The sequence below is a fragment of the Betta splendens genome, chromosome 11 (genome assembly GCF_900634795.4).
Source record: "Betta splendens chromosome 11, fBetSpl5.4, whole genome shotgun sequence".
NCBI classification, from domain to species: Eukaryota; Metazoa; Chordata; class Actinopteri; order Anabantiformes; family Osphronemidae; genus Betta; species Betta splendens.
Window position 1 is genome coordinate 7,330,677 of NC_040891.2, and position 25,859 is coordinate 7,356,535.

General features: G+C 45.6%; 2 protein-coding genes across 9 annotated transcripts; one reads left to right on the plus strand and one right to left on the minus strand.

The window, feature by feature from the left end:
• Positions 1-92: 92 nt before the first annotated feature.
• Positions 93-11,362, minus strand: creb5a (cAMP responsive element binding protein 5a). Of its 7 annotated transcripts, none has more exons than XM_055513075.1 (11): positions 11,181-11,362; positions 8,872-8,938; positions 8,554-8,647; positions 7,125-7,237; positions 6,648-6,877; positions 4,791-4,917; positions 4,547-4,618; positions 2,047-2,406; positions 1,691-1,951; positions 1,501-1,609; positions 93-698 (listed from the first exon to the last, which is right to left on the minus strand). In XM_055513075.1, exons 2-11 carry the CDS (start codon positions 8,923-8,925, stop codon positions 565-567), a joined length of 1,554 nt encoding a protein of 517 aa, XP_055369050.1. In that variant the 5' UTR covers positions 8,926-8,938; positions 11,181-11,362; the 3' UTR covers positions 93-564. The 7 variants fall into 7 exon arrangements, with proteins under 7 accessions (XP_055369050.1, XP_029023044.1, XP_029023047.1 ...); XM_029167211.3 differs by having other exon boundaries at positions 11,177-11,361; XM_029167214.3 differs by lacking the exon at positions 11,181-11,362 and adding an exon at positions 10,990-11,147 and having other exon boundaries at positions 2,047-2,178.
• Positions 11,363-14,091: 2,729 nt separating this feature from the next.
• On the plus strand, positions 14,092-25,832 carry jazf1a (JAZF zinc finger 1a). Of its 2 annotated transcripts, none has more exons than XM_029167305.3 (5): positions 14,092-14,420; positions 19,545-19,617; positions 20,692-20,897; positions 22,109-22,278; positions 23,168-25,832. In XM_029167305.3, exons 1-5 carry the CDS (start codon positions 14,306-14,308, stop codon positions 23,342-23,344), a joined length of 741 nt encoding a protein of 246 aa, XP_029023138.1. In that variant the 5' UTR covers positions 14,092-14,305; the 3' UTR covers positions 23,345-25,832. The 2 variants fall into 2 exon arrangements, with proteins under 2 accessions (XP_029023138.1, XP_029023139.1); XM_029167306.3 differs by having other exon boundaries at positions 14,097-14,420; positions 20,692-20,888.
• Positions 25,833-25,859: the final 27 nt, after the last annotated feature.

A 25,859-nucleotide genomic window follows, 5' to 3' on the forward strand; every position in this document is an offset into this window, starting at 1 on the left:
TCTCACAGAGTAGTGGTGTTTAAAAAAGTGCCTGACAGGAAATACAATCAGGTGTTAACAGGTGTTAAATGGCTTTTCAAGACAGTCGAGGGTTTGACATTTTATTATCAATATTATTTTTATTATAAAAATACACACATTTGCCTTTACATCAAATAAAACCTGTTAAAATTCTATACTGTTATGTATATTTTGTAATTAGTGCACAATGTAAGAGCAAGAGAGCTTGAAATGCGTTATGATCTTGTGTGCGCAGTCAGTGGGTAGCAGCCAACAACCTAATTGCTGTAAAAAGAATCAAATATTTTTCTGGCTAAACAGATGATCCGTTGCCATGTAACCATCTCAGTTCTTAAGGCTTTCACTCTTGCACCTGCCACAGAAATAAAACTGAGTGTCTCTCAGCATGTGGTTTTGGTCTCCCTCTTGAGAAATTAACAATGATGATGAATTCATCATTTCACATGTCAAATTCAGTACCTTTCTATGTACAAAGGCATGGATCTGAGTGTAATTATAACAGAAATATTATTCAGTCCCAGCTCATGGTCTTTATGATGAGGGCTATTGTCCGGACTGGGGGTCGTGCCCTGTGTCACCTCCAGCTGTCGAGGTGGAGATGCTGTTGTGTTGGATGGCCTGCAGATGAGACCCTGGACATGCAGGGGTGGGACTTCCTCCCGGACTCACCCCTGCAGCTGGACACAGAGACAGCTGTCAATCAAAGTCACTGATCCCGTATGGCTCGTCCATTCTGTGAATGGCTTTGTGAGGAGTTGCATTTGTATTCATATGAACATAAAATAAATAAAAGCCTGTTAAAGTTAAAGAAATATATTTTATTTTAACAAATGAATACTGTACATACATGTAATAAAACAACAATAAAAATGTTCAAATACGCCACAGACACAATTTCATCCGTATTTGTTCTGAAGCTCAATACTCAAAAGATAATAGCTGTTTTCCATTTAAGCAACAAGGTGCAGTATTACTTTATCTTTTCATTTCAAGTCAGTAACACAGTTATTGGTGAACATTAACTTGAGCCTGACAGGAGTGCAAGATGGGCACAGTCTGCATTTTTGTTAACATGAGTTTGTGCAAGGCAGAAAAGCTTAGCAACAGTATTGCACATCACAAATACCAAATTCGGATCTGATTTGTGAAAACGAAACACAAAGTGAAATATGTATTTCTTTGAATGGAAAGTTAAGAGTGCAACGCTTCCTCCGCTGACTGGAGCTCCACAGGGACAGAAGTGCATATACTAACATGTGGAGACTGGCTGAAAGGCAACAGTAAGTGCTGTTCATCTGAGCTCTGTAACATACAGATTAAGGCCCTTGTGCATCTTGAGATGTTTGATTCTCTCAACCAAACGCGTGTCCTTGGGGTATGGCCTTCTGTGCACACATAGGAGTCACACCCCTGCTTGTGCATGATGATGAAGCTGGTCATATGTCTATCAAGGGGTGCAGGGTATGGCATTTTACTCACTGGGGTACCCCTCCGCCTTTCTCTGCCGGGCGGTGACCGGACAGTCCTTGTGTGTGAGCAGAATCTGCTTCAGCTGACCCACCTCTGACCTCAACGACGTCACCTCGTTCTGGAAGCACACAGAGGAACACCCGTGAGGCCGAACACCGGCGCGGCCGCCGTCTATGCGCGTGCACGCGGCGCAGCCCACCTGTAGCTGCAGGTTCGTGTGCGTCAGCTCCTCCGCCTTCTTCTCCAGCGACGACACCCACAGCTTCCGCTTCTGGCGGCACCGGGTGGCGGCGGCCCGGTTGCGCTCCAGGAACTTCTGCCTGCGCTCGTCGGGGTCCTGCTCGGACGTCCTCCTGCGGCGGCCTCCGCCCCCCCCGCCGCCGCAGCCGCTGCTCGCCTGCATTGCATGCTGGGAATGTGGCGACTGGGAGGGCTGCATCTGCTGCGCAACAGGTGACAACTGCAGAAAAAAACACAAGCAGGTAACATTTACGGTGCCTGAGAACTCTATCTACGATGAGAGGTGTTACTTGTGACACCATCAAGCTGTCACACCTGTGCGGGCACAGGTAGAGGGGGTGCAGGAGGGGAGGCCCGGTGCAGGTGGGACGGTGGCGACTGGTGAGCCTGAGCGTGCGGCGCGTTCACTGGCTGGCGAAGCTGGCGGCCGTGGGAGCTTCCCAGGAGCTGTGGGGGAGGGGCATGGCATCGTTGGTGGTAAGTGAGGGGTGGAGCTGCAAGCTGTGGATGATGAGGATGATGATGGTGAGGATGGTGGGGATGTTGGAGCGGAGGCGCCTGATGACGTTGTGACATCATGTCCATCACATGACCCATGGATGTAACAGGGTTGTTGATGGCGACCATCCCTGGATGGTGCTGTTGGAAATGATGGCCCAGTGTCTGTTTGGATCTCTGAGTGCAGATAACAATGAAAGGGGCTCCATTTATTCTATTCACTGATTCCATACATTTACTTAACTATTAGTTGGTTATGTTATGCTCTGTTATGAAATCTACTAATACTTTCATTTCTCATTTTTGTTGGAACTGTCACAAAGCTAATAATTCTGCTGCATGTTTTTAGGTCATAGTGGACAGTGAAGTCATTTACAGTGAGGAGACTTCTTTTCTACTCATTTGGTAGCACTGCTGAGGAGGAACACACACAGAGGAGGAGTGGGGGGGTGACATGCTGGGACACGGGACCTTGCCACACAAACACCTCACATTGTTCTCTCTGTGATTTTTACAGGTTCACAGATGACTGAATCTGTTAAAGCCACTTCTTCACGCAGGACACAGGCGGTAACTGGAGCTTCAGTAATTGCAATTCTCATTATGTCGTGTATATTTTTGTATCATCTCACCTAAGCCACACATTCCTGCTGAGTTTATTATGGTGTCTAGGAATGCTAAACTCAAGCAGATTCTACTCAGAGATGTATACAACAATCATGAAGCAATTACAAGAAACCCATCATTAGTTTGGATTTATTGAATATAGATGAGAATAAAAATAATTTACTGCAATTGAGCATTGGCAGGTTTCCTAATGTCTTGCTATTGTTGCTATTTTAGTGTGCTACAGGTAGTAACAATGAATCTGTTTCACATGATTTCCAATGTACACAGTGAGAAGAAGCTGTAGAAAGCTACTTTACATGAACACAGTGTGAGTTGAGGAATGAAGACCTCGTGTTTAAACCTTATGACTGTCTCCACAGTCTCTTGCCCTACATTACACCTGAGGTCAAATAAGCACAAGTGCTTCATTACCAGCTCTACTGACCTCCATCTATGCAGCAACGTGTATTAATATCATCAGGTTAGATAATAAATAACACCTCCCCACCATCATTGGTCCACTATTTGTCCACAGCAACAGCCTCGACTACGACAAGTAAAGATACGCTGAATAATGTGCTCCAATAAATGGTGCCGTCTGCAGCGCGATACCTTCACACTTTATCATTCCCGTGTATCATCTGACTAAACAGACTGTAAGAGCTAAATTAAACCTCATCTCACCTTACTCCTGCGCTCAGCAGAGGAGAGGAGAGAGGGAGAGGTCATGCTTGGAGCATGACATCACCCCCCGTCCATGGTAATATTGCTATCAGCTCGCTGTTACACAATGTTTCTTTAAGAGAAGAAGCGGACTTTTTCCTCTCGCTCAGCCATTCAGCATGGGGGGGGGGGAGCACATTTAGCGGCTGCCAAGAATGAGGTCACCGAGTCTTCTGTACCAGCTTTACCAGCCAGCCAGGCTGCCAGTCAAACACACATGCCCAGCCGCACACACTGAACAAGACGTGACATGAGAATTTCAGCTCTGTTTACTACATAGAAACACCCTGACACTGTGGGCCCGCGATTACATCATGGGTCTCCTCGGCCCGGATGACACACCACGTTGATATTCCTGTCTGGAGGGCAGCAGTGAATGAAGACACAGAACTATACGTGAACGGCCCATCCACGTTCACTTTTCCACTCGGGCTAAAGGTACAGTAGACGTACTGTGAAGCAGAGTCGTGTCGGTTTTACACAGTAAAACAGTGTTGTTTCACATTACAGACATACAAAACCCAACAGGGTGGAATTAAACTAAAGAGAAGAAGTCTTGACTAACAAAAAGATCAAAAAAGGCAAAGGAGCGAACCTGATGTGGAGCAAAGGCTGTGTCATGTTACATCTCATTGATGTCATCAGTTTCCTGAGGTTATGTGCCAGATTATTTCTTGGCGCTAAGCAGCACCAGATACTTCTTTTAGCCAAGACGACTGGCACATACAGTACAGTAGGTTCTTGTAAAAGACTGAACTTCTGCATCTGTTGTTCTGAATTTAAATATTTGTAACATCTAACGCATAGAAAGGACTTAGATGAGGTGTTTAAAGTTGTTTTATTCTTTCAAAACTAAGCGTTTTTATCCGTTTTAGAACAAAGGGATTTGTTTTAGTGGTCGGAGCCGCTCATTGGGCTGTTAGAAATAAAACATAGTATAAAGAAATATTCTATAGGCACAAGAAGAATATGCGCTGGTCTGTACCTGAGCTGTGGAGCAGGAGGGGCTGTGTACAGGACCTGGTATACCCATCACACACGGCATCTGCTTTTCTATCTGTAAGTAGGAGAAGCGTTAACACGAAAATAACCTTTCAACTGTGACATAGAAGAGAAAACCATCAGCACACCATCCATCCGAGGGTAAAGTGAATTACTCTAACGCGGCCCCCATACCTGCTAGATGAACTCACACAGCGCGGTGTGAATGAAGCAGATTGCATACTTACAGGCATGTGCTGCGCAGATGCCCCTTGCATGGCGGGGTCTGGCAGGGTGCCAGGTAAGGAGGCTGGCAGCGGTTGTCTGTGTCTGTTCCGCATGTGGAGGAGGGAGGACGGCGGCCCGGGTACTGGCCTGTGGTCAGCCGCAGAGGGACAGAGAAGAACGGGTCACGCGTGGGAGCTGAGCCCAGATAAAGTTGGACCAACGCAGGTTCAGAGATGCTCAAGTTGAAGTCAACTAGTGTGTTGATTGTTATAATATAATTATAACTGTACATTATTGTTTTGGGGAATCAGAGGAGCTGCATTGCTCCCCATCATCACAGAGAAAAGGGCCATTGTTTAAAATGTGAGTTTTTGTGATACTTCAATAAAATGTTACGGTGTCAATTAGGTCAAAAGAAGAAGAAAAACTGGCTCTTAAACACGGCTCTATAGAGTTTAGTCAAATATGGCCACACTAAGTAAATGTCATAAAAATGTGGGAACATAAATCTGAAAGTATCTACAAATCTCATACTGTAAGCAAGAAAATATGTAATGTGAGTCAACCTACATGTCTTAACTGCACAAACACATTAACTGGATTAGACAAAATGTCCAAATGTTACTGTAAGTGTATGAAAGTAGACGTTTGATGTGAGTCGTTGACAATGGAAATCATGACGAGGTAAAACAATCGCAACGAAACGGAGATATGGAAAATAGTAACAGCTTGAGAGGGAGGAGAGAAGCTGAGGGATCACAGTGGGGGGGGGGGAGTCAGACCCGGGCTCGCCGCCAGCCGGCCGGCGTGGGCCTCTGTGGCCGCGCTGAGGTCATCGGCGGTGATGTCATCACTGACTCCGGGGCATGCGGCACGTTTAATACACACCAAAGTACAGGAAACCAAAACAGCATTTCCCAACGTAACCACGGCGGTTCTTACGGGCCAGGAGCCAGACGCTGTGGCAACCATTGTCTAACACAAGGGGAAACAGACAGACGCTCGACCCTGGTTCATGTAGTAACACTTAGCTGGTTCCACTGGCTGGAGTATGTCTGGATTGAGCTGGCACAGATTTATTCAACCACAATGGACATGTCTACGTCTGGTCACAGACAGATGTTAGGAGCTTATGCCACTGACTTATTTCTGGTCCCTTGAGTCACATATTAAACTGCAGAGTTGTATCTTTGTTAACTGCGTAATGTGATGCAGGCAGAAAACACTATTAGGGCTGTTTATTATTATAAGACTGAGATCCAGGGTAAGTTCAAAATTTCATTTTTCAGAATTTCAACAGTGAGTAATCGAATAAATGTGAAATTCGCAGCTCTTTGCCACAATGCTATAAATACTCTTACACTATGCTGTACGTTCATATAATCCCGTTTTCTTAAGTGTGTCTCCTGAGCTCCTTAAATCGAGCCGTCAGAGAGAGTGGGAGCAGCTGCTGGGAGCTGGCCAGATGAAAGACAGGAACTCCTCTAATCTGTCAGTTCAACGGGGTGATAAGCGGGGAGCCATGGAAGCTGCCCAGGCGCTGAGAGACTCCAGTCTGGTTTCTGAGTCTTCCCAGACGTAAGAAAGGCAGTGGACGGGTGGTAGGGTGGGTGTGAGCAGATCTCCGTCCTTTGCTGCTCTGTTTCTGTGTTCTCTTAATTAATTGGTCGTTAATTGGTCTCTGAACCCCCCCTCTTCTTTGCTTCAGTTCATTAGTGAAGTGATTAAGATTGTACCAGAACGATTTGCAATACATCCAGAACAGAGCAGCCTAAAGGAGGGGGGAGAGTAAGAAGGATGTGTGCATGTGTATGAGATGGAGAGGTGCTGCATGGACGCCTTAGGGTGTGCATGTGTGCAGCCGTAGCCATACTCACCCTGAGGAAGCCTGCGTGATGACTGATCCAGCCTGGGAGGAGGACAGAGAGTGCTGGGCGGCCAGACTGCAGCTTGGCCCCATAATCGGGCCCTGGGACTGGGGATGCTGCAGGGGCTGGGTCTGGGGGAGGTGCAGCGGGTGCTGGGGCTGGGGTGGGTGTTGGAGCGGAAGCTGGGGTTTGAGCTGGTGATGGTTCATACAGGACCCAGGCCCGTTATGGGAAAGCGTCTGTGGGGAGAAGAGGCTGGGACCTCAATCTCCTAGCGCAGTATCTGGTCTCAGGCACAATGATTTGAGGCGGCTTTGATGTTCTAAGTGTGTGTCTGCGTGTGCTTGTGTGTTGATGGGTAGATAATAGGAGTGCCTCTACACAGAAGGTTGGATATCTGCAGCTGTGTAATTGTCTCTGTTTGCATTTGTCTCCCTCACATTCTTTACCAAACACCATTTGATTAGGTTTTTAGGGAAACTGTACCTGTTTGCTTTTTTCTTCTTCCTCTTGCTCTTGAAGAAACTCTTCCTCTATCTCCTTAAACAGACCGACCTCTTCACAGTTCTGCAAAAATCTTGTTGGTGTTGGAGTCTGGTCTGGAAACATCACAAAGAATATACATAAAAAGAGACAGGTTTTAAATAATGAATGCACATTATTTTTGCCAAACATTCTGTGTGTTTACATTTATTTGATTTTAATTCAACTATAATCCAAGTCTTGATCCCAGGAGGAGTCCCAGTCCTCTCTCAGGCATATTCTCAGGCTCTGATAACATCAGTCTGTCTCTCTGTGTCGTCTAAACATGCAGAGGTCATAGGTCAGCCGAGCTTTTTTGTTTTGACATGAGATTTCCTGCAGGAGGCGTGACAGTCTGCAGGACGGAGATACACCGAGACTGAGACGCAGAGGGGGAGTCTGCAGATATGAGATGTGAGCTGGTGTTTGTGTGCAGAGAGACAGCTGCTTCTGTGGATGCAGAGGGAGTCACGTGACAATGTTTTGACCACGAGTCTCTGTAATGAGTGAATGGCACAAAGCGGAGACTCCAGGCTGGTAAAAGCGCTCTTTGCATTAATAATTTGTCAACAAGCTGCACACACCATGCTTTGTCTGTCCTGTGTGTTTTCCAAATGGTCTATTTTTTTTATTTACAAAATGCATCATGAGACTGAAATTCTCCTTGACTCTGCAATTCTTTTACATAATGAACCTTATTCTTCTCTGCTAGGAAATAACCTAAGGAATGATTCATTATTTGTCTCTTTAGGAAAAATGTTAGGCAAAAAAAAATCGCTATTTGTGTCCTAGAAAAACTAGAATAAACTTTGACAACAGCCTCGGAAAACTGATTTGCATAATTTTCTGTACTCAGGCAAACAATAACACAATAGGAGCTCTGGTGTGGTATTTGCACAACACATACCTACCGTTCATGAATAAACAGTTTTGTCTGTTTATTTCTGGTAAATTTTGGTTGAACAAATTCTGAAACGCAGAATAAACTACTTATGTTTAGAATAGTTTGTGCTGACCCGTGCACGCCTCCTCCCCTCTTTGTTTTTAAGTCACTGGTGGCATTATCAGAATGTTTGGTCTGCTCTGACGAACAATAATGCATATGTTGCAACATGAGTGGCTCTCGCTCACAGCACAGAGAGCCTGATAGTTTGGAATCCTGCACTGAGCTTATCTGATTTCATACTGTATAACACGGCGTCATCATTTTTTTTCCATCAAGCGCTGGATCCTGAAAAGAGGTCAGGCCAGTTACAGTCTATGCAGTGATAAAAATAAAAGTACCTGTGTTAAGATAAGGAAAATATTGTATAAAATATATATCCCTCTATAATTCAGGCCGTACGATACTGAGCGGGTGCTGATGTGGACACAGAGCTCTCCCTAGTCTCACCTGTAAAAGCCGTGTCCATCTTGATGGAGGGGAACTTGAGCGTCATCTCATGCTTGTGGCTGTGGACGATCAGATGCTCCTCCAGGTGGAAGCTCTGCAGCGCAGGGTGAGAGAAAAAAGTTAATTAAAATAGTCTCACTCACTGGATTTATATTATTAATGATTGAAAAATATTATATATTATTATTGTATTGGTACATTTGTAGTTTTGCCTAACTATATTAAAATATTTGACACAATAAAACTGATCATGTGTGATGCTGATCATGATAAGAACAGAACAGGTGTCAAACCCCACATATACTGCACCCAACTGACCTGAGAGCAGCCCGGGGCGCCGCACACATATGGCCTGTCCTGTTTGTCATTCATGTCACACACAAGCCTGCAGAAGGGACAAAGCAAGAGTAAAATGTGAACCGCCAGACTTTACTACACACGGTGTCAAAGTGTCTCCCGTGTCCCAGTTCCTGCGGGACATTTATGTTAGCGGGCAGTCCGCCATTTTCACTTTTATATTTCTTGTGTTTGGCATCAAAGCTCATTGACCAGCAACACAATAGGTTGCAGTTATCCTCCTGTTATGAAAGTGGTGTGTGATGAGGTGGATGCCGCAGATGGTGAATGTTTCTCTTTCAGACACTAAATTATGTCTGGGATAATGATCCCTTTGGTGTCAGCAGGAGTGCAGCAGTCTTTGGCTCTGACAGCATCGCTGCACACGGCAGGTAGTCATTATTATTAGGACAAGTACTATAATACATACAACCTGTTTGTGTGTTCCCCCCCCCCCCCCCGTAACTACTCATTACACGTTACTAATAACATGCGAGCACTAGAAGGGCATCAAAGTCCTGCAGCTTTCATGATCTTTGCTTGCATGGTTTCATGCAGCATTGTGATAAGTGTAGTGCAATTGTTTCAGCCTATAATTAGGCTTTCATCAAGGCATCAGTTAATAATACCAGTGCGATGAAAGGACACATACTCATGATGCCTTACATGAAAACTAAGTCATCATTGGATGAAATTATCAACACAAACACAGAATAGTGAACGATGATAAATACACTTGTTGCGTGTTCACCCTGGCTTGAACTGCTCAGCTCTCACATATTATTATCACTCAGTGATAGCGGATAATTACTCGAAATGTTATAGCTGGTGGCGTTTTATGTTCCACATAAAGCAAAAGACTCATCTTTCATCTCCCTGACTTTCAGGATTTCCTCTGAGCTGCAGGTCACCAAACATGAACACACGGAACGTATGGTTCCGGAAAGTTTTTGTGCGTATGTACCAGTCATTTTCACTGGTACGTACACAGAAACTTTAGGTTTGTTGGTAAAAGCGCTGGTCTTGATGGATGTTATTGGAAAGAGTGAGAGCTAAAGAGAAGCAGCAAGGGCTGGGGTAAAACACATGCTCCCATAAGAAATGGAAAGTGTGTGCGAGGACGTGTGCGTGAATGTCGGCGGAGGGGTGACATTAGGGGGATGGAGAGAGGAATGGAAAGGACAAGTGGCGGAGAAAGAAGGAGAGAGAGACAAGAGGACACAATGAATGGAAGAGAGAAGGAAACCGAGTAGGAGGCGTCAGAGGGAGGGTTGTACACGAGGCCTCCTTCTGACAGGTTTGAACCTGCCTCAGCCCCCATTTTCCAACCCCAGGCAAGTAGAGGTGACTTCATACTGTAGGTGTGTGTGTGTGCGTGTGTGTGTACACTTGTGAGTTACGCGATACAATGAGCAAGCAAATATCCAGCAACCAACTGAAGATAAACAGATAATTTACCAAAACTGATCGAAACATACAGTAGTGTGGAACATGAAGTGTTTCTTAGAGTGTTATATATATATAATGTGATATGAAATTATCTAATAATTCACATATAAATAAAAGACATAATTCAATCATCTGCCTTGTTACCATTCAGCACCACTGCAAGAACAAATGAGCAGACTCAGCACGTTTCCACCAAAACCTTCTGTCAGAGAGGTTACGTCAACGCACAGTGACGTCACCCTTAATACACAAATCCAACAACAAAACAGAAGAAATAATACACAATCTGTCGAGCTTCCAAATGAGATTTTCCCGCCTTTTCTCGGTCTTTACACTACGCTCACAGCAAAGATGGTGAATGACATAATCCCTGCATAACTTCTGAAGTCGCCGCGTGGTAATGAATCGCCTCCGCGGGTCCAACTTTACGTACTGCCTCTGAAAGTTTCCGTGTTTGATGAACGACTGTCACCAGCACCGAACCGCGCTGGGACTGTTCTGGCCGGCGCTTTCCCCCGCGGGCGAGCGGTCATCGTGACCACGAGCCGGTGTCGCTCCGTGAAACAACCTGTTCAGCCCATAAACAAGCCCGGCACAGCTGTACGGAGAGTGCTGTCACACCCCCCAAATAGACGCTCGCGCTCTACATACCGTCCGCCGGGTGATGGGACTTCACCGAGACAGCTAGCCAAAAACGTCCCCCCTTTACTGTCTGGTGCCATCGAGAGACGCGAGACGCTGGCGGAACCCGGCGCCGGCGGGCTGCGGCTCCGCGTGCGGAGCGCGGCGGCCGCGGAGCCGAAAGTTTTGTGAATGAAAGTTAACTGCGGAGACTTACCTACAAGCAGTGCGGGACGAGCGGCGCTCCGCGGAGGAACCACGTTGGACTGGAGCGAGATTACAATACGTTCTATTTACAGAAGCATTACATCACCCCCGCGGTGACGTCACGTGGGATTCCTGAACTTTTAAATCATTGCGGTCCCGTACGGAGAGAGAGCGATTGAAGGTGGGCGGGGCTACGGCACCGGCCGGTAAGAAGGACGGAGCGGATCCCCCGTTAGTCACACCTGAAAACGTTAGGATTTACAATTAATCTGAGCAGACAAGAAATAAATATAGGTGTCTTCTAAGTCAACACATAACAACACGGAGCCGTGTATTATTTTAGAGTAATTACAAATCATATTAATGATTATAGTGCTTTACAGTTATGCTGTATTTGTTCACGTAGCTCGGCGGAGGTTGAACCCTGTGGGAACTGGATCATAATTGGATCATACACAATAAGATTTGAATTAGAAATGAGAGGCAGATTAAAGTTTTCAACACTTATGCAGTAACCCTTATTTATACATTGTAATTCAAATATTTTGCAATGCAAGCGCGTTTTAAACATATTTATTTAGTTTGTTTTTAAAACTGTACTTTTTAGTAAAGTTGCTAAACAGACAAAAGTCTGTTGCTTTTAAAACCAATTTATTGTGTTTTTTTTAAGGTTTTGCAATGCCATTGAAAATAACAGGATAGACTTCAGCCATTCATGTCTACTGAACTAAGTCAAACTATAATATCTGAGCCATGTTTGGTCAGGCTTTCCGGCGCTCCGGTCAGACTCGAACTGCTTGAGCTGGAACATGGTTTTTGCTGCGGCTGAAGTGCAGAGTGGGACCAAACCCTATTGACTCATCATCCACCAATCACAGAAAGTATGCAAATGCTGCCGGCCCATGGCAACAAGAAGAAACAGGAAGTTGTGATGATGTCACTCTGTGTTTTGAGCTCGTCCCCTTGTGGACGTGAATCACAGAGTTTTGTTTTCGGTGGAGATAAGCGGCGCTTCACAGCGTGCAAACTTGCTGGTGAAGAGCAGAGTGCAACTCTCAAAAGTGGATGCCAGCAGCCAGGAAGTCTGTGGCTGGTGCCCTAGAGCACACAATGTTAGTGAGATTACCTCTACCTCCATAACTCAGTGGCAGTAGAAGCCAGCCCCATCTGGCATGCCTGCTTTTACATGGGCTTTTAACAGCTAGACTGAAAGCTTTAGTGCTACCTGCTCAGAGCGCCTGATGTCATCCTGTCTGTCAAAATATGGCGTTCCAGCTCTAATGTCAAACCAACTTACTGACCTCAATCGCTATGAAACATTATACTCAGTGTAGGTGCATTACACATCCGATTCAGCTGCCAAATTGTTCCGACTTGACAGATGGCGGTTTCTGACAATTTGGACTATTCCTTTCAGAGTGCTGTGGAGTTATGTGAGATTGGTTTTGCACCTTAAAAAGAAACTGGAAGCAGATACTGTAAACAGCCTCCAAGAATACGGGTTACAGTCATCACATTATATAATGCAATGGCTGGAGTTAAATTTACATCCACCGCTGGCCCGCATATAGGTTTCTGCTCTGCTCTGATTCTGCTCCAAAATGTACAACATGAATAACCTGGGATGTGTTCATCATGGAGATTATTCAGGGTGAAAAATGGAATATGTTAATCAGAAAATTGATGCTAGTTTGAAATCCATCCCAACTTGTTGCAACTTTCTCCACCTCCAGCCACAGGGCTCAGATTTGACCATGCACACCACACACCACATGCTAGCACTTCTTGATTACGTAACGATGTTGGAAACTGCGTCACAGTCCCACTTCTGATACACCATGTGTGTAATGGTGGCGTTTTTGCTGAGTACGTGTCCACGTGTTTGCGTGTGCCCATAAGAGAGAACATCTGTTTGAAGCAGGTGAGGTCATACACTATGCCGTACATACAGTATGTGGGAAAGTGTGGACCCCAGTGATGTTCGTGTGATTGTGTGTGGTTGAGACTAACCGTGGATAGGACTGCAGTTTTGTTTGTGTATTTCTGCGTTTTATGTGGCCGGGTAGAGGCTGGTCTGGATAGGAGTGAGTGGGTTCTCAGGTCTTGGGGTTATTTGCTGAAGTCACTGGCCAGTGGTTTATGACAGGCCATTTTAACGCTTGATTAACAGGTCCAACACAAGACAGCCGGTCCTAGTTATCCAGGACCACTGATTTAAGAACATTCTCCTCTCTCTGGGAGCCACGCACATATTCAAAGCTCTGTCATCACCACTGAGCCATTATGGGATAAGATTACAACCACATCAACACACTACGGTCAGCTTTTAAGCAACTTTATCAGTAACAAAATGTAACACGTGACTCAACATAAATAAATGTATGTTAGCCTGAAAAAAAAAGCTTTTTATTCAGGAAGCACATTTTATACTGGCAATTCCAATCAACATCAGCCATAAAAGACATTAAAAAAGAAATACAGCTGGGGGCATTTATTGCAGTGGTACATAAAGAAGAATGCAGATTATTAGCATCTGCCCTCATAACGGCCATTATCCAGCTGTTATTTATGGAGTATGATGCCGGTCACCAGGTGCTTGGTTCCACCTACAGAGCTGTAACCCCATAAAATCTGTCTGAGTCGTCAAGTCTAGTCGTTGGAAAGCTATTTTGTTGTGCACACATAAAACATCATATACACAAATACCCGCTTATAGCGTTTGATGCTATAATAGCGGAAAGTAACGGGACTGATTAGATTAGCAATACACACACATTAGCATGATTATTATCTCCATTAAAAAAAAGATTATCCCACTCGTTATATTTGTACGCGTAGCAACCGCTGCTTTAGGTTCACTGAAATCCGTCTGACACATGGTGTCAGACTACCAACAGGTAGCCAGGTCGTGACGTCAGCGGCCACCAGCCAGCCAGCCAGACCGCCCTCCCCACCCCCACCGTCCCGCCCGCCTCCCAGCTGCGTCCGCCGCTGTCCTGTCTGGCCGCCCGGTGTCTGCGCCGCCGCTCCGCGCTCTGCCCCGCTCCCGCCCCGAACCCGAAGCCTCTGCCTCCTCGTTCACCGCCCCGACTCCCCCGGACCCCCCTCTCCGCCCGGTGAATGCGCCAGCGCCGAAGACATGACGGGCATCGCCGCTGCGTCCTTCTTCTCTAATTCCTGCAGGTTCGGGGGCTGCGGTCTGCAGTTCGAGTCTCTCGCCGAGCTCATCGTCCACATCGAGGACAATCACATCGGTGAGTCGGCCCGGAGGGGCACGCGCGGCTAGGCGGCTAGCTGGCGTTAGCTAGCTTCCCGGCTAGTTAGCTTAACGCAGATAGGCTTTGCGTTCCGCTATTCCCGCTGCTCGCTCTCCTCCGACGCTCGCCGGGGAGCGCCTTATTGAACCACACGGGGCTTTAAACCCTTGAAACCACGTTTCAAAATAAAAGCCCGTGCCTAGTTTAGCGTGTCTACCCGTAGCTGGGATATGTAGGTTTTGCAGCGGTAACCCGACTGTGAGGGCCGCGTAGGACTCGTACTGTGGGTGACTAGCATCCGAGCAGGCAGCGGTTTCTCAGCTAACACTGCAGAGACTGTGTTTACGTTTCCAGGCCTGCGGAGCGGCCGCGGCTCCTCGCTGACGTCCGCTGTTCGCCACCCGTGAATAGCCAGGGACAATAAACTGTTTCAACGTAGTCGTTGCAGTAACGCAGGAAGAGTTTACTCCACATGCACAAGCTTCAACTTGTTGCATTGTTTATTAGATAAAGATTTTAGATTAGATTATTTTGATCTGAACTTTCTGAACTGTCACCTGGAGACGCTTTCAGTTATATAGGTTATACACATGCAGTTTGAATGATTAGATTAAGTTCAATATCAGTATTGTCTAATTTTAATGAAGTATGTGCTGTGATTTTTTCATCTTTATTTCAGTGCAAGCATTAATGCTTTCAATGCTTTTGAACCACAGATCAAACTCTCCCATCTGCACTAATCCACTTTAGTAGATTGAGCTATAAATCACCATGGGATGTTGCAGCATTTGAACAGATGTGAATCGCCAAAATACTCAATAACCTGTAACATCGAGTTGACGCAAGCTCATCATTATTTGTGGCATGCGCTATCTATTACTGGGGGCTGTTTGATGGGGGTGAGGGGGTAGAATGGATGCTTCAGTGAGCCGGTCTCCGTGGCAACTGGTTGTCAATGAAAGGGTTGGGGACAGTACGCTGGCTGAGTTATTGCGCACCTGCCTTCTGACTAACAAAGAGCAATCCACAGTGGGCAGCTTTGGGGTAGAGAAAACATGGGACAGAGCTGATGTTTAAAATCCAAGGATTGTATTGTGAGTGAGGTAGGAAGTGGACCGGGTTGCATGGCATCAACGCCACAATTTTGCATTTGATGTTTCATTGCACAAGATATCTTGTGATTTGTTGCTTCGTAGACCACATGCTCCACTAATTCTCCAGTGAACCACTCTGGGATATATTTGGTTTGTTGGTCCCACAGCCCAAACCCTGCAGACACCAGAAGATGGTCCATCTGGCTTTTAGATCGACCTTTGACCCCAACCATTAGCTGAGCAGATCTGCAGTTTACCAGGCGTAGCGCCTGAATTAATGAGTTACTCCTCGCTTTATATTGCAGCTTATCATTAAGCATCAAGGACACAGTCCAATCAATAACGCTGGCAGATAGATCGGTTACCACCAAGATTCATGTGTCTGATGGAGGAGACTGATGTGAGAGCGTAGAAAGGGAAGAGTGTTTGAGTGATGAATAGTCAATGGAAGTATAAGCTATTTTAATCTGGCCACCTAACTGATATGAAATGTCAGATAAGAGGTTTGAGGCATTGTAAATACCAGACGGCTGTGATTGTGGTGCATCTTGCAGACGACAGAGAAAGCAGGAAGTAATCACGAATTAGATAATCTAGAGGTGACATCAAGGTTGTGATACGAGCCACAGATAGAGGTAAGGTAAAAGTGAGTCAATGGGCTCTCAGGTCAGTGCTATAAACTGCTCAGGGCTGTGCTATAACCTGGTCATTACCACAGTCCGTGCTGCCCTCTTGTGGTAGGTAATGGTATGTGCTGTGTAAAGAAATTATTTTGGTTTTGGCCCATCCTTTATATCTCAGTTACGTCAGCTTGTAACTTATGTGGACTCGTGCCTCTGCTGACACAGCACATGATGGCCGATCCCGTCCTGATCTTTCTCGTGAGAAAACCTGGATAGCATCTTCAGCGCTGACCTCATTCCAGCAGAAGGCAGCGCTGCCTTCCAAAAACATACCCGCACTGTTGAAATAACAGCTGAATGCGTAAGGAAATGGGTTCGGTGAAGTGTGTTTAGTGTGGTGTTGGGTTGTTGTTGAAGGCTTTGTGCGGTGGCTCTAGCTAAGGTCTGAGGAATGTAATGATGTCAGGCTGTGCTGCCTGCGTGCACAGTCCAAATGCGTTGTGTTCTCACCTGCACAGGCACATACCTGCCTCCTACCTCAACAAAGATGAGCCCCCCCCCCCTCCCCAGAGAGGCAGACACAGATTAAAACCTAGGAAGAGATTTAAGATTAAATGAAGAAAATATGGGGGTGGATGCAGGGAAATCCCAAACAACTCCACTTTGTTGGGACAGAATTCTCTTTTGTTCTCCTGGTTTTTACAATCGAAGGCCGAGCTGTGGGCTGACACGAGGAGCCAGGCCACAGCTGTATTGTGAGAGAGGCTCTGCCGAAGCTTGCTCATAATTAACCCACATTAACCTTTTAAGACGCGAGCACTTAGCCCACAGGCAAAGTTCAGCTTCACCCCCTCTCCTGCGTCGGCAGGTGAAGACACAAACAAAGCTGCAGTGATTAGGAGCTGAATCGATGCCAATGCAGATGAAGGTGCTTCTCTCACATCAACTTAGGAAAAAGTGTGTATATAAGAACTGGCTGTAATATTTAATTTCTTAATTTAATGGTAAAGTAATAATTATTACCTATTTGATTATGATATCTTTTTTTACATTTATTTATTTTATGTCTTTGTCAGTTGATTAATCATTTCTGGTCCTGCTTGCCAGACGTGTGACACAGAAAGGAGCGCGTGCTTGCACATGTGAGAGCCTGTATTCACCAAACGTCCTGAATGACCTGTCAGGGTGTAGCAGAGCAATTAGTGGATTGGCAAACTGAAAAAAACCTGCAGCCTGTAGACCCTCTCTGTTCAACACAAACACGCACACAGTTCTGCCTCTAGGAAGTCTCAGGGCCCGAGAGCCCCACCAAAGACTGTGCGGTGTAATTACAGAGGAGTTTGTATTTTCCTCCTCCCATAATGCCACCCCACCCCCCACCCCCTCCGCTCTGTCTTCTCCGCCTCTGCTCTCCCTTCATCCGGTTGCCTGCTGCTCTAGGAACATGTTAAAATGCTCTCTGCGGCTTAATTAGCAGCCTGCAAAACAAGCCATACATTCTTGACTTGGTCTCGACACATACACACATGTTAAAGGGCACGCAGGCGTGTGCACATGTGCCGATACCTGTGGAAGCGTGCACACAGTGAGTGTTCAGCAGGGGGCACTAGTGGGCTGTCAGTGGAGGCTGGTTGAAATCCAGGGGGCAGCTGTTGATTGGGTGCTAGTTTTGATGACACAAATGCTAATTAGGGAAATATATATAGAGCACACACACACACACACACACACACACACACACACACACACACACACACACACACACACACACAGTATGATGCTTTTAATGCACTTCATAGATTCAAAATTAAACCTGAAATTAGGTCAATAAAATTTTGTGTGTGTCTGCGTGCAAATTCTCCTCCTGCTGCAGCCGCAGGATCACCGGTGTGTTGGCTTCCTGTCCTGCTAGGTGAGCGGAAATCATAAAGCTGGCGAACATTTACTGCGACTCTCTCTCTGTGCACCTGGTTTATTCCACTTACACCAACACCTCGCCGCCCCTTCCTCTCTGCACACAGTCACCTCACCTTGAAAAGCAAATCGGAAGCTCCTTGTGCTTTTATCCATTTGCTTTTATTCAGCATCTCTATCAACAGTCGTGCTGAAACATTTGTTCCTTTAACTCATCTCTCGTATCTGCACTAAAAACACATTAAATACAATCTGTCTCGGTATCTGTCTCAGTTTTTTAAAAGGTGTGTGTGTGTGTGTGTGTGTGTGTGTGTGTGTGTGTGTGTGTGTGTGTGTGTGTGTGTGTGTGTGTGTGTGTGTGTGTGTGTGTGTGTGTGTGTGTGTGTGTGTGTGTGAGACCTCTGGTCTCTGCATTTTAGCAGCAGGTAGGATTATTAAAGCTCAGCTGTAAAAGACTGTCAAAGACCACCTCTGTGGACCACCTCTGATGTGTGTGGGGGTTGTGTGCATGGATCCATCCCAGTGCTGGCTTTTTCCCTAAACTGACCTTTTCTGTGCTGCGTGTTTTTGATCTAAAGTCACATGTTCGAGGCTCTGTCTTGCACAGCGTCAGCATTAGTAAAGTGTATTTTTCCTGGGTTGTTTTCTTGTTTGCTGGTCTCCTTGGTGTTCTCCTGCATGCTGGGAAGTCTGCATTCTTTTTTAATTATGAGGTGTGAAAGCCTGAAAACCAAATGGCTAAAAAGACCAGCATGCACACGCGCGCACACTTGGGATTAGTTGGAAAGAGCAACCAGTCGTTATTGCTGCACAGATATGATCCAGTTGGATCTAAATCTGTGTACATCTGTTAGCCATTACATACACAGCTCCAATTATGCCACCATTTAGACACGCTCACACAGACATGGACAACACTGCCATGTCTATTTCAGTTTGGATCCTACTGAGTGTTCCCCTGTTGAACACTTGATGGCACTGGTACTTCACAGATGCACCCACCCGCAGGGTTTTCATACACACTTGCTCCTGTTTTCCAAGGGGAGGGAGGTGGGGCTTTGAAGTTAACACTGTTTCCCTCAGGCAGTGGAAGTTGCATATGTAGTGTTACTGACAAGTCAACTGGAAAAAGAGTGTGTGTGTATGTTTTGAGCAGTACACTGTGTACATTCATCACAGCTCCAAGTTACTCTTAGACAATTTCCTCTTTGCCAAATTCAACCTTTGCTCAGTTTAGGGAAGGTATCTGTAGTAAATTAGAAAGCGCTTGGCAATGGGGAAATAATGTGTCGTTTATGAATTCATACATAATGTGTCCACACATGATAGACTAATACAGAGAACACAGTGTGAGAAACCTCCAGTAACCTATCAGCCAGTCTGGCAGGAAGAATAGATGTATGAGTCAGCTACATACTAAGAGTATTCACAGAACATTTTCCCTCTACGCAGAGCAGTGATTAATCTGAATGTCTCTCGTTCTTTCTTAGACACAGATCCACGGGTCTTGGAGAAGCAGGAGCAACAGCAGCCCACTTATCTGGCCTTAAGCTACATCAACAGGTACACACACACACACACACACACACACACACACACACACATATAAAAAGTGTGTGTCTGGTATCTGTAGGGGGCACCAATGCTCCACCAGCAAACGTCCCCTCACGTGCTTCTGGATGTGTACATGTGGCTTGCGGGGAGCAGCTCAAATGACTGATGCTTTCCCATAGACACAGCAGTGACTCATCCATAGACCAGCACAGAAAACCACACAAGACAATCATTCCCGACTCCCTGTGCTGCAAAGAGCTCAGCCAGAGTCATGCCGCCTCAGGATTATGGCATGTTTTTGTGCGGTGAACCGATGTGGCACGTCTCCACGTCATGCCCCATTAAATCACTCTGAGAAGCAACGCTCAGAAAGATAACGGTGAAACAAAGATGGAACAGAGAGAGAGAGTGAGATTGAGGTTAGGTTTCTGCTGTAATGGTTCAAGTGGTAGTGTTGTAAATGTCATCTGTATTTACTGTACAATCCCGTGATGACTATGTATTTAAAGGGAAAATTAAATCATCAGTGCAATTAAGTTGTGTTAGAGCTCAGACGTCCTTCTAATAGCACATAAATGAAAAGCTAAGAACATCTTACAAGTGATACTACAGTGAACAGTATAATTTCAATCACAACTGGGGTCAATACCTCTGTACTGAACAGCTGACATCTGGGAAACATTGCCACGGAGACTTTACACATGGCAGGAAATGCCAGCATTCAGCTGATCGGGCCGGACTTGGACAAATCTAGAAAATGTGGGAGAGAAAAACAGCGCTGTTCAGCAGTAATATGAGCCAGACTGTCATTATCATCCATCTTGTTTTACAGCATGGCTTCCTGGTCCTGAATGAGTATCTTCAAAGAAGTCTAAATACCTGTGTTTCCTGATGTTTGACAGTTCATTAGGTGTCAGGTACACATGCAACATGGGAGGGCTGTTGGTGAATAATATTTCACCCAGTGACTAGAGCTAGGCCGATCAATGAGTTTTTTTTAGAAAATCTTAATCCTAATATGATTATCAGCCCTCAAATATGTATTTGACAAGTTGGAATGACAACACAAATTCTCTGTGTTAGGTTCATGACAGATGCGGCGCGCCGGGAGCAGGAGACCATGAAGAAGAAGGCCACGCCCAAACTGTCCCTGTCCATCACTGGCGGAATGTCCAGGAACAGCACGGCCACGCCCCCTCGCCACACCAGCGGCAACCTGACGCCACCTGTCACCCCCCCCATCACCCCTTCTTCCTCCTTCCGCAGCAGCACACCTACAGGTACGACAGGTGTGTGCGTCGACATGCGTAGGAGGAAGAAATACACATTGCCTTATACGTGCGGAGTGAATAGAGGCGTTGAGAGCGATTGATGCTAATTGCCACCACTGTTAAAAGAAAAGTCTTACAGTTAGTTGCGCCATCAGTTGGATATTCATCAAATTCGACAGGCTCCTGATGAGCAAATGGAGATATTTGTAACCAAAATGGAATGTGGATTTTTTTCATACCTGGTGACTGTGCAGAAAAAGAGAGTAGTTTAACAGCTACTTAGTCTCTCAACATATTTGATTTTTATGCTTAAAATGCTGTAATGTTTGTCTTTGGGATAATGACTTTTCTGCATGAGTGGAAAGTGGAAGAGATTTAGACCCAACTGTCTTGCTGTGTGTGTGTGTGTGTGTGTGTGTGTGTGTGTGTGTGTGTGTGTGTGTGTGTGTGTGTGTGTGTGTGTGTGTTTGGTGGCTCCTGCAGTGAGCAGACCAGTCAACACTCTGCTAATTACATAGCAGCTGTCACGCTGTGTGTTTGCATGGGGCCGTGTGTTGCACAGCCCAGAAGCAGATGTCCAATTCCAGCCCAAATGGTTCCAAACGTAGTGTTAGGTCTGGACTTATACACCAGCACAGCTACACACACACACACATGCCCTCTTTCAACATGTGCCAGGGTGCCATCCATTTCCTCATGCTGAGGTGCAGCATTTCCTGTGAGATGGTGGGGGGTCAGTGGGGTTTTGTGTGTACCTGAAGGTTTCAGTAATGTGTGTGTGTGTGTGTGTGTGTGTGTGTGTGTGTGTGTGTGTGTGTATGTGTGTGTGTGTGTGTGTGTGTGTGTTCACGCACGCAGTGGAAAATGTTTTGCACTTAGAAAAGCACATTTTCCAGGCTAAGCAATGGGGATCACTCCCACTTAATGATCTCTTTCTCAGTGCCAATCCCTGCATTTTGACTCACAGGCACTCACACACAGACACATCTGCACAAGCACGCCACTGCTGCTGCGACTGAACGGCACTTCCAGTGACATGTGGGTTGCTCATGCTTCACAGCCAGGCCAGAATACAGAGAAAGGCATTAATAAAAAGTCATGCAATATATCATTTCTCTTGGTTTGGTGAATTCCCAAGGCATGACGTCCATTTGGAGAAATCGCCATCCATATTTCATCGGAGATGACTAGAATTGTTTTTGTTCTGCGTGTCTCTGTTGTGCCCCCAGGCAGCGAGTATGATGAGGAGGAGGTAGACTACGAGGAGTCGGACAGCGATGAGTCGTGGACCACAGAAAGCGCCATCAGCTCCGAGTCCATCCTCAGCTCCATGTGCATGAACGGGGGCGAGGAGAAGCCATTTGCCTGCCCCGTCCCTGGCTGCAAGAAGAGATATAAGGTAGGGTTTCACCAGACGGCGGGGAAGTCGCCAGCCACATAGCAAAAGAACACGAGGCTCAGTAGCTCTGCTGAAGTTCACACTAGAGCTTTTGTCTGAGCATCACATGTCCTCACATAAGGTTTAAAAAAGCACATTATAAATCCAGAATGTCGTGATTGGAGGCTGTGATAAATATATCATGGTATATTTGCTTTGGTTGAATTTTATTACCGCTGGTAACAAACCCCTCATTCAGCTCGTTGTCGTGCTCTTTAATAGACAGTGTGGGAACATTACTGTTTCATACCCTTCTCAAACCAAAACAGTGATGTAAGATAAAGACAGACTTGCGTTTTCTTTGTTGGAAAAGACTCGGCATCACCAATTAGATCCATAAATATCTATGTGATGTCTTTTTTTACCAGTTAGATATCTTGATCATATCAGGCTCTCGAAGGTTTATTTTCATGCACAATGTTTTTACGTTTCAATGAACTAAAAACAAAATTGCAGTGAGTAGTGTTCGCAGTGAGGAGGTACGGAAATGCAAATATTCTCGTGTCACTGCATTGTAGTAATACCACAAGGTTTTGACACGGCGGATGATTTATGAGATGAACTCTGAGCAGAACAGCTTCACAGCATAAGGTTAATTGCCCACGTCCTAAGCAGGATTTATGAGGGCTGGCACGCAGATATTAACATCAGTCACAGCAGTCTCAGATTTAAAATGTGGAAAAACATTTGACTGCAGTGTGTAAATACTAGATCTTCTCTAACACTGGAAGCAGCAGTGGATCTCTGCAATGGTGGGGCCAAACACAGGCTGCTTTATTGTTCAGCATTGCATTCACCCAATACACAATAAGAAGCAGTAACGGTGTAACGTTCTTCTCTGTCTCATCAGAATGTGAACGGCATCAAGTACCACGCCAAGAACGGCCACCGCACACAGATCCGTGTGAGGAAACCCTTCAAGTGTCGCTGTGGCAAGAGCTACAAGACCTCGCAGGGCCTGAGACACCATACTATCAACTTCCACCCACCGGTCTCCACGGAGATCCTGCGTAAGATTCAAGGCTAGAGCCGTGGTCTCGCCAGTCAACTACCCCAAACATAGCCCTATTTCACCCCAACCCCCATTCCCCAACTTCTTTATACCCCTCCCACACACTAAAGGATCAAGTGCATGCTTTAAGTTGTTTTGTTTTCATAATTTTGTTTGATTGAGTGACTTTATTTTTACTATTCATGCTATATCACTTGTATTTTTGAGACAAAAATGTATCTTTGTAGTATTTTTATTGTACATTTGCACATTCGTATATGCTATCATGTTATTTTTTTCTATTGTTTTACTTACATAAGGTGCTAACTGTAAAAAACAACAGAAAGAAAAGACAAAAAAACAAACGAAAGGAGAGGCGATGAACGTACGAGGGGGGCGCCGAAACGGGAAACGCAACCAAGCCTTGGCCCTGCTCACCCTACGGTGGGACGAAGTTGATCGTTAGCGCTGATCTGAGTCCAGTTGTTGCGCCTCCATTCCATTATTTGGGGGGATCCGGCTGAGCTTAGATCTGTGCCTGCAGAGTAACTTCTGGGGTTTAAGTGTGAGAGTTAAGTTATACTTTAAATAGATATATTGATATATAAACAATAGACAGATATGTGTATATACAAATATAAACTATTCATGAGCATATACATAAATAGTTACACTTTATTTTCAAGCTTTATTTTATGTGTTTTGTCAGTGTTAGTGTTTTTTTTTAAGTACCCATAAGTGTTTCTTTCATTCCTTATTTGCTGACATGGCCAGTTCTGCCACGGTCAAACGGGAGGCTGACCCCACCTGGTTTGACGTACTCTGAATTATTTTCCTGTTGGACCTGAAAGAGGCCCAGGTCTTTAATCCATGCCTCAGAACACTTCATCCCCACAAAAATCCATCCACGTATTTCGAATCGCTGGCGTTTCCACGTTCACAGTGTCAGAGCTGTGATTCAGAGGCTTGACTGTGAAAGCAGGTTAAGCATCATACTGTATTCCAGTTGCCAAGATCTTTGTTTTTGTTTTTCCATGTTCGTTGCCAACAGCTCTCCACTGCCAAACATTGACCATACCATGTGCCTGATGTGGGGGGAGGGAGGGAGATTAAGTCTGGGTGGGAGGGTACTTGAGGGAGTTGTAACGGTTTCACCCTGGAGGTCGCCAAACTTGTGGCAATGATTTTCTTCTTCGTTGAGCCTCCAAAACGCGTGGATGAGTTGATGTCCATCGACGGGAATGTCTTCACGCATGCTTTGCGTGTTGTAGCGACACAGTGTGTGAAACAGCAGGGAGGGGTTTCAGTTCGGAAGAGATTATCATATCCAACCTGACGTTTGTGTGTTGTAGACAACAGCATTCCAGAGTCATCGTTCGTACTGTACATGTGTGAGCGTGGTGTTTTTTCAGCAGTATCCAAGTCATCAGCCGATAGAGTGTTACTGTATTGTGTGTTTCTGTGCCAGGCTGCTGGCTGGACCCCTGTGGAGCAGGACGGTTGTCTAGCTGGCTGGTGGCCTTGTGTCATGTAATGTTGGCTCAGTCGGGGCTGTCTCGTCGCCCCCGACTGGGATGTCATCATTCTTTGCCTCTAGAAAAACAAAGCGGCACAGTGAAGCGTTGCGTGCCAATAAGACACATTCATTCATTCATTTCCTTCATCGTGCACAAAGCTCAAAGCCATGAGCTTTTTTTTCCCTACTTGTTGGGTACAGTGACCTCTGACATGCACACACCCTCCTGTCCTCCGAACCACCGTTGCCATGGAAACAATTTGGTCAGCATGGCATGGGGATTTTCTTATCTTTTAGGACATTAGACGGCAGAAACGATAGCGAAGTCAGTTTCTCCTGCAGGTTTGAGCCTCCTAATTTCAGTTGAGTGTCATGTTTCTGCACTCAGTGCCTTTAAGTACTGTGCTGCCTAACAAACAAGCACAAATGTTGGCTGATAAACATCAGTGTTCATCGTGAAGCACTGATGAAAGTTCCAAGATCTGTAAAATCTGCAGATTCATTGCCCTGAAAAACACGCTGAAGTAATGGGGTGTGTTACTGATAGAAGAATCTCCAGTCCTGCTTCTCAGCCTTTGGCTGGGATCACAGCGTATACCAATGGAGACCGATTGTCTCCCGACTCAAGCTTTTACACTCGTAAAATCACTCCTGCTTTACAGGCACCACGACAATATTTTGGACTCTACACGCCAGACAACTGCAGTAATGCACATATTGGAGAGAGAGGAGCGGAGGTTGTGTGCAGGAGGGGGGATGAGGGTGGGATTTGATATTGTGTAAAGTGAATGTATCGTAACGTGTGTCTGTTGTCAAGTGCTTTTAAATTATATTTTCGTATGTAACGGTGAGACCAATGTTTCCTTTTTGTATTAGGGGGAAACCGGTTCTGAACAGAGTGATGACTTGTAAATGATGTCCAATCATCCTTCTTTATAAGATAAGCTGCTTACATGTAAATGGAAAATGACTGAAAAAAAACAGCAAAATAAAGTAAAAAGCTCTGTAGATGTCTTTCTTCTGAGGTACAGTCAA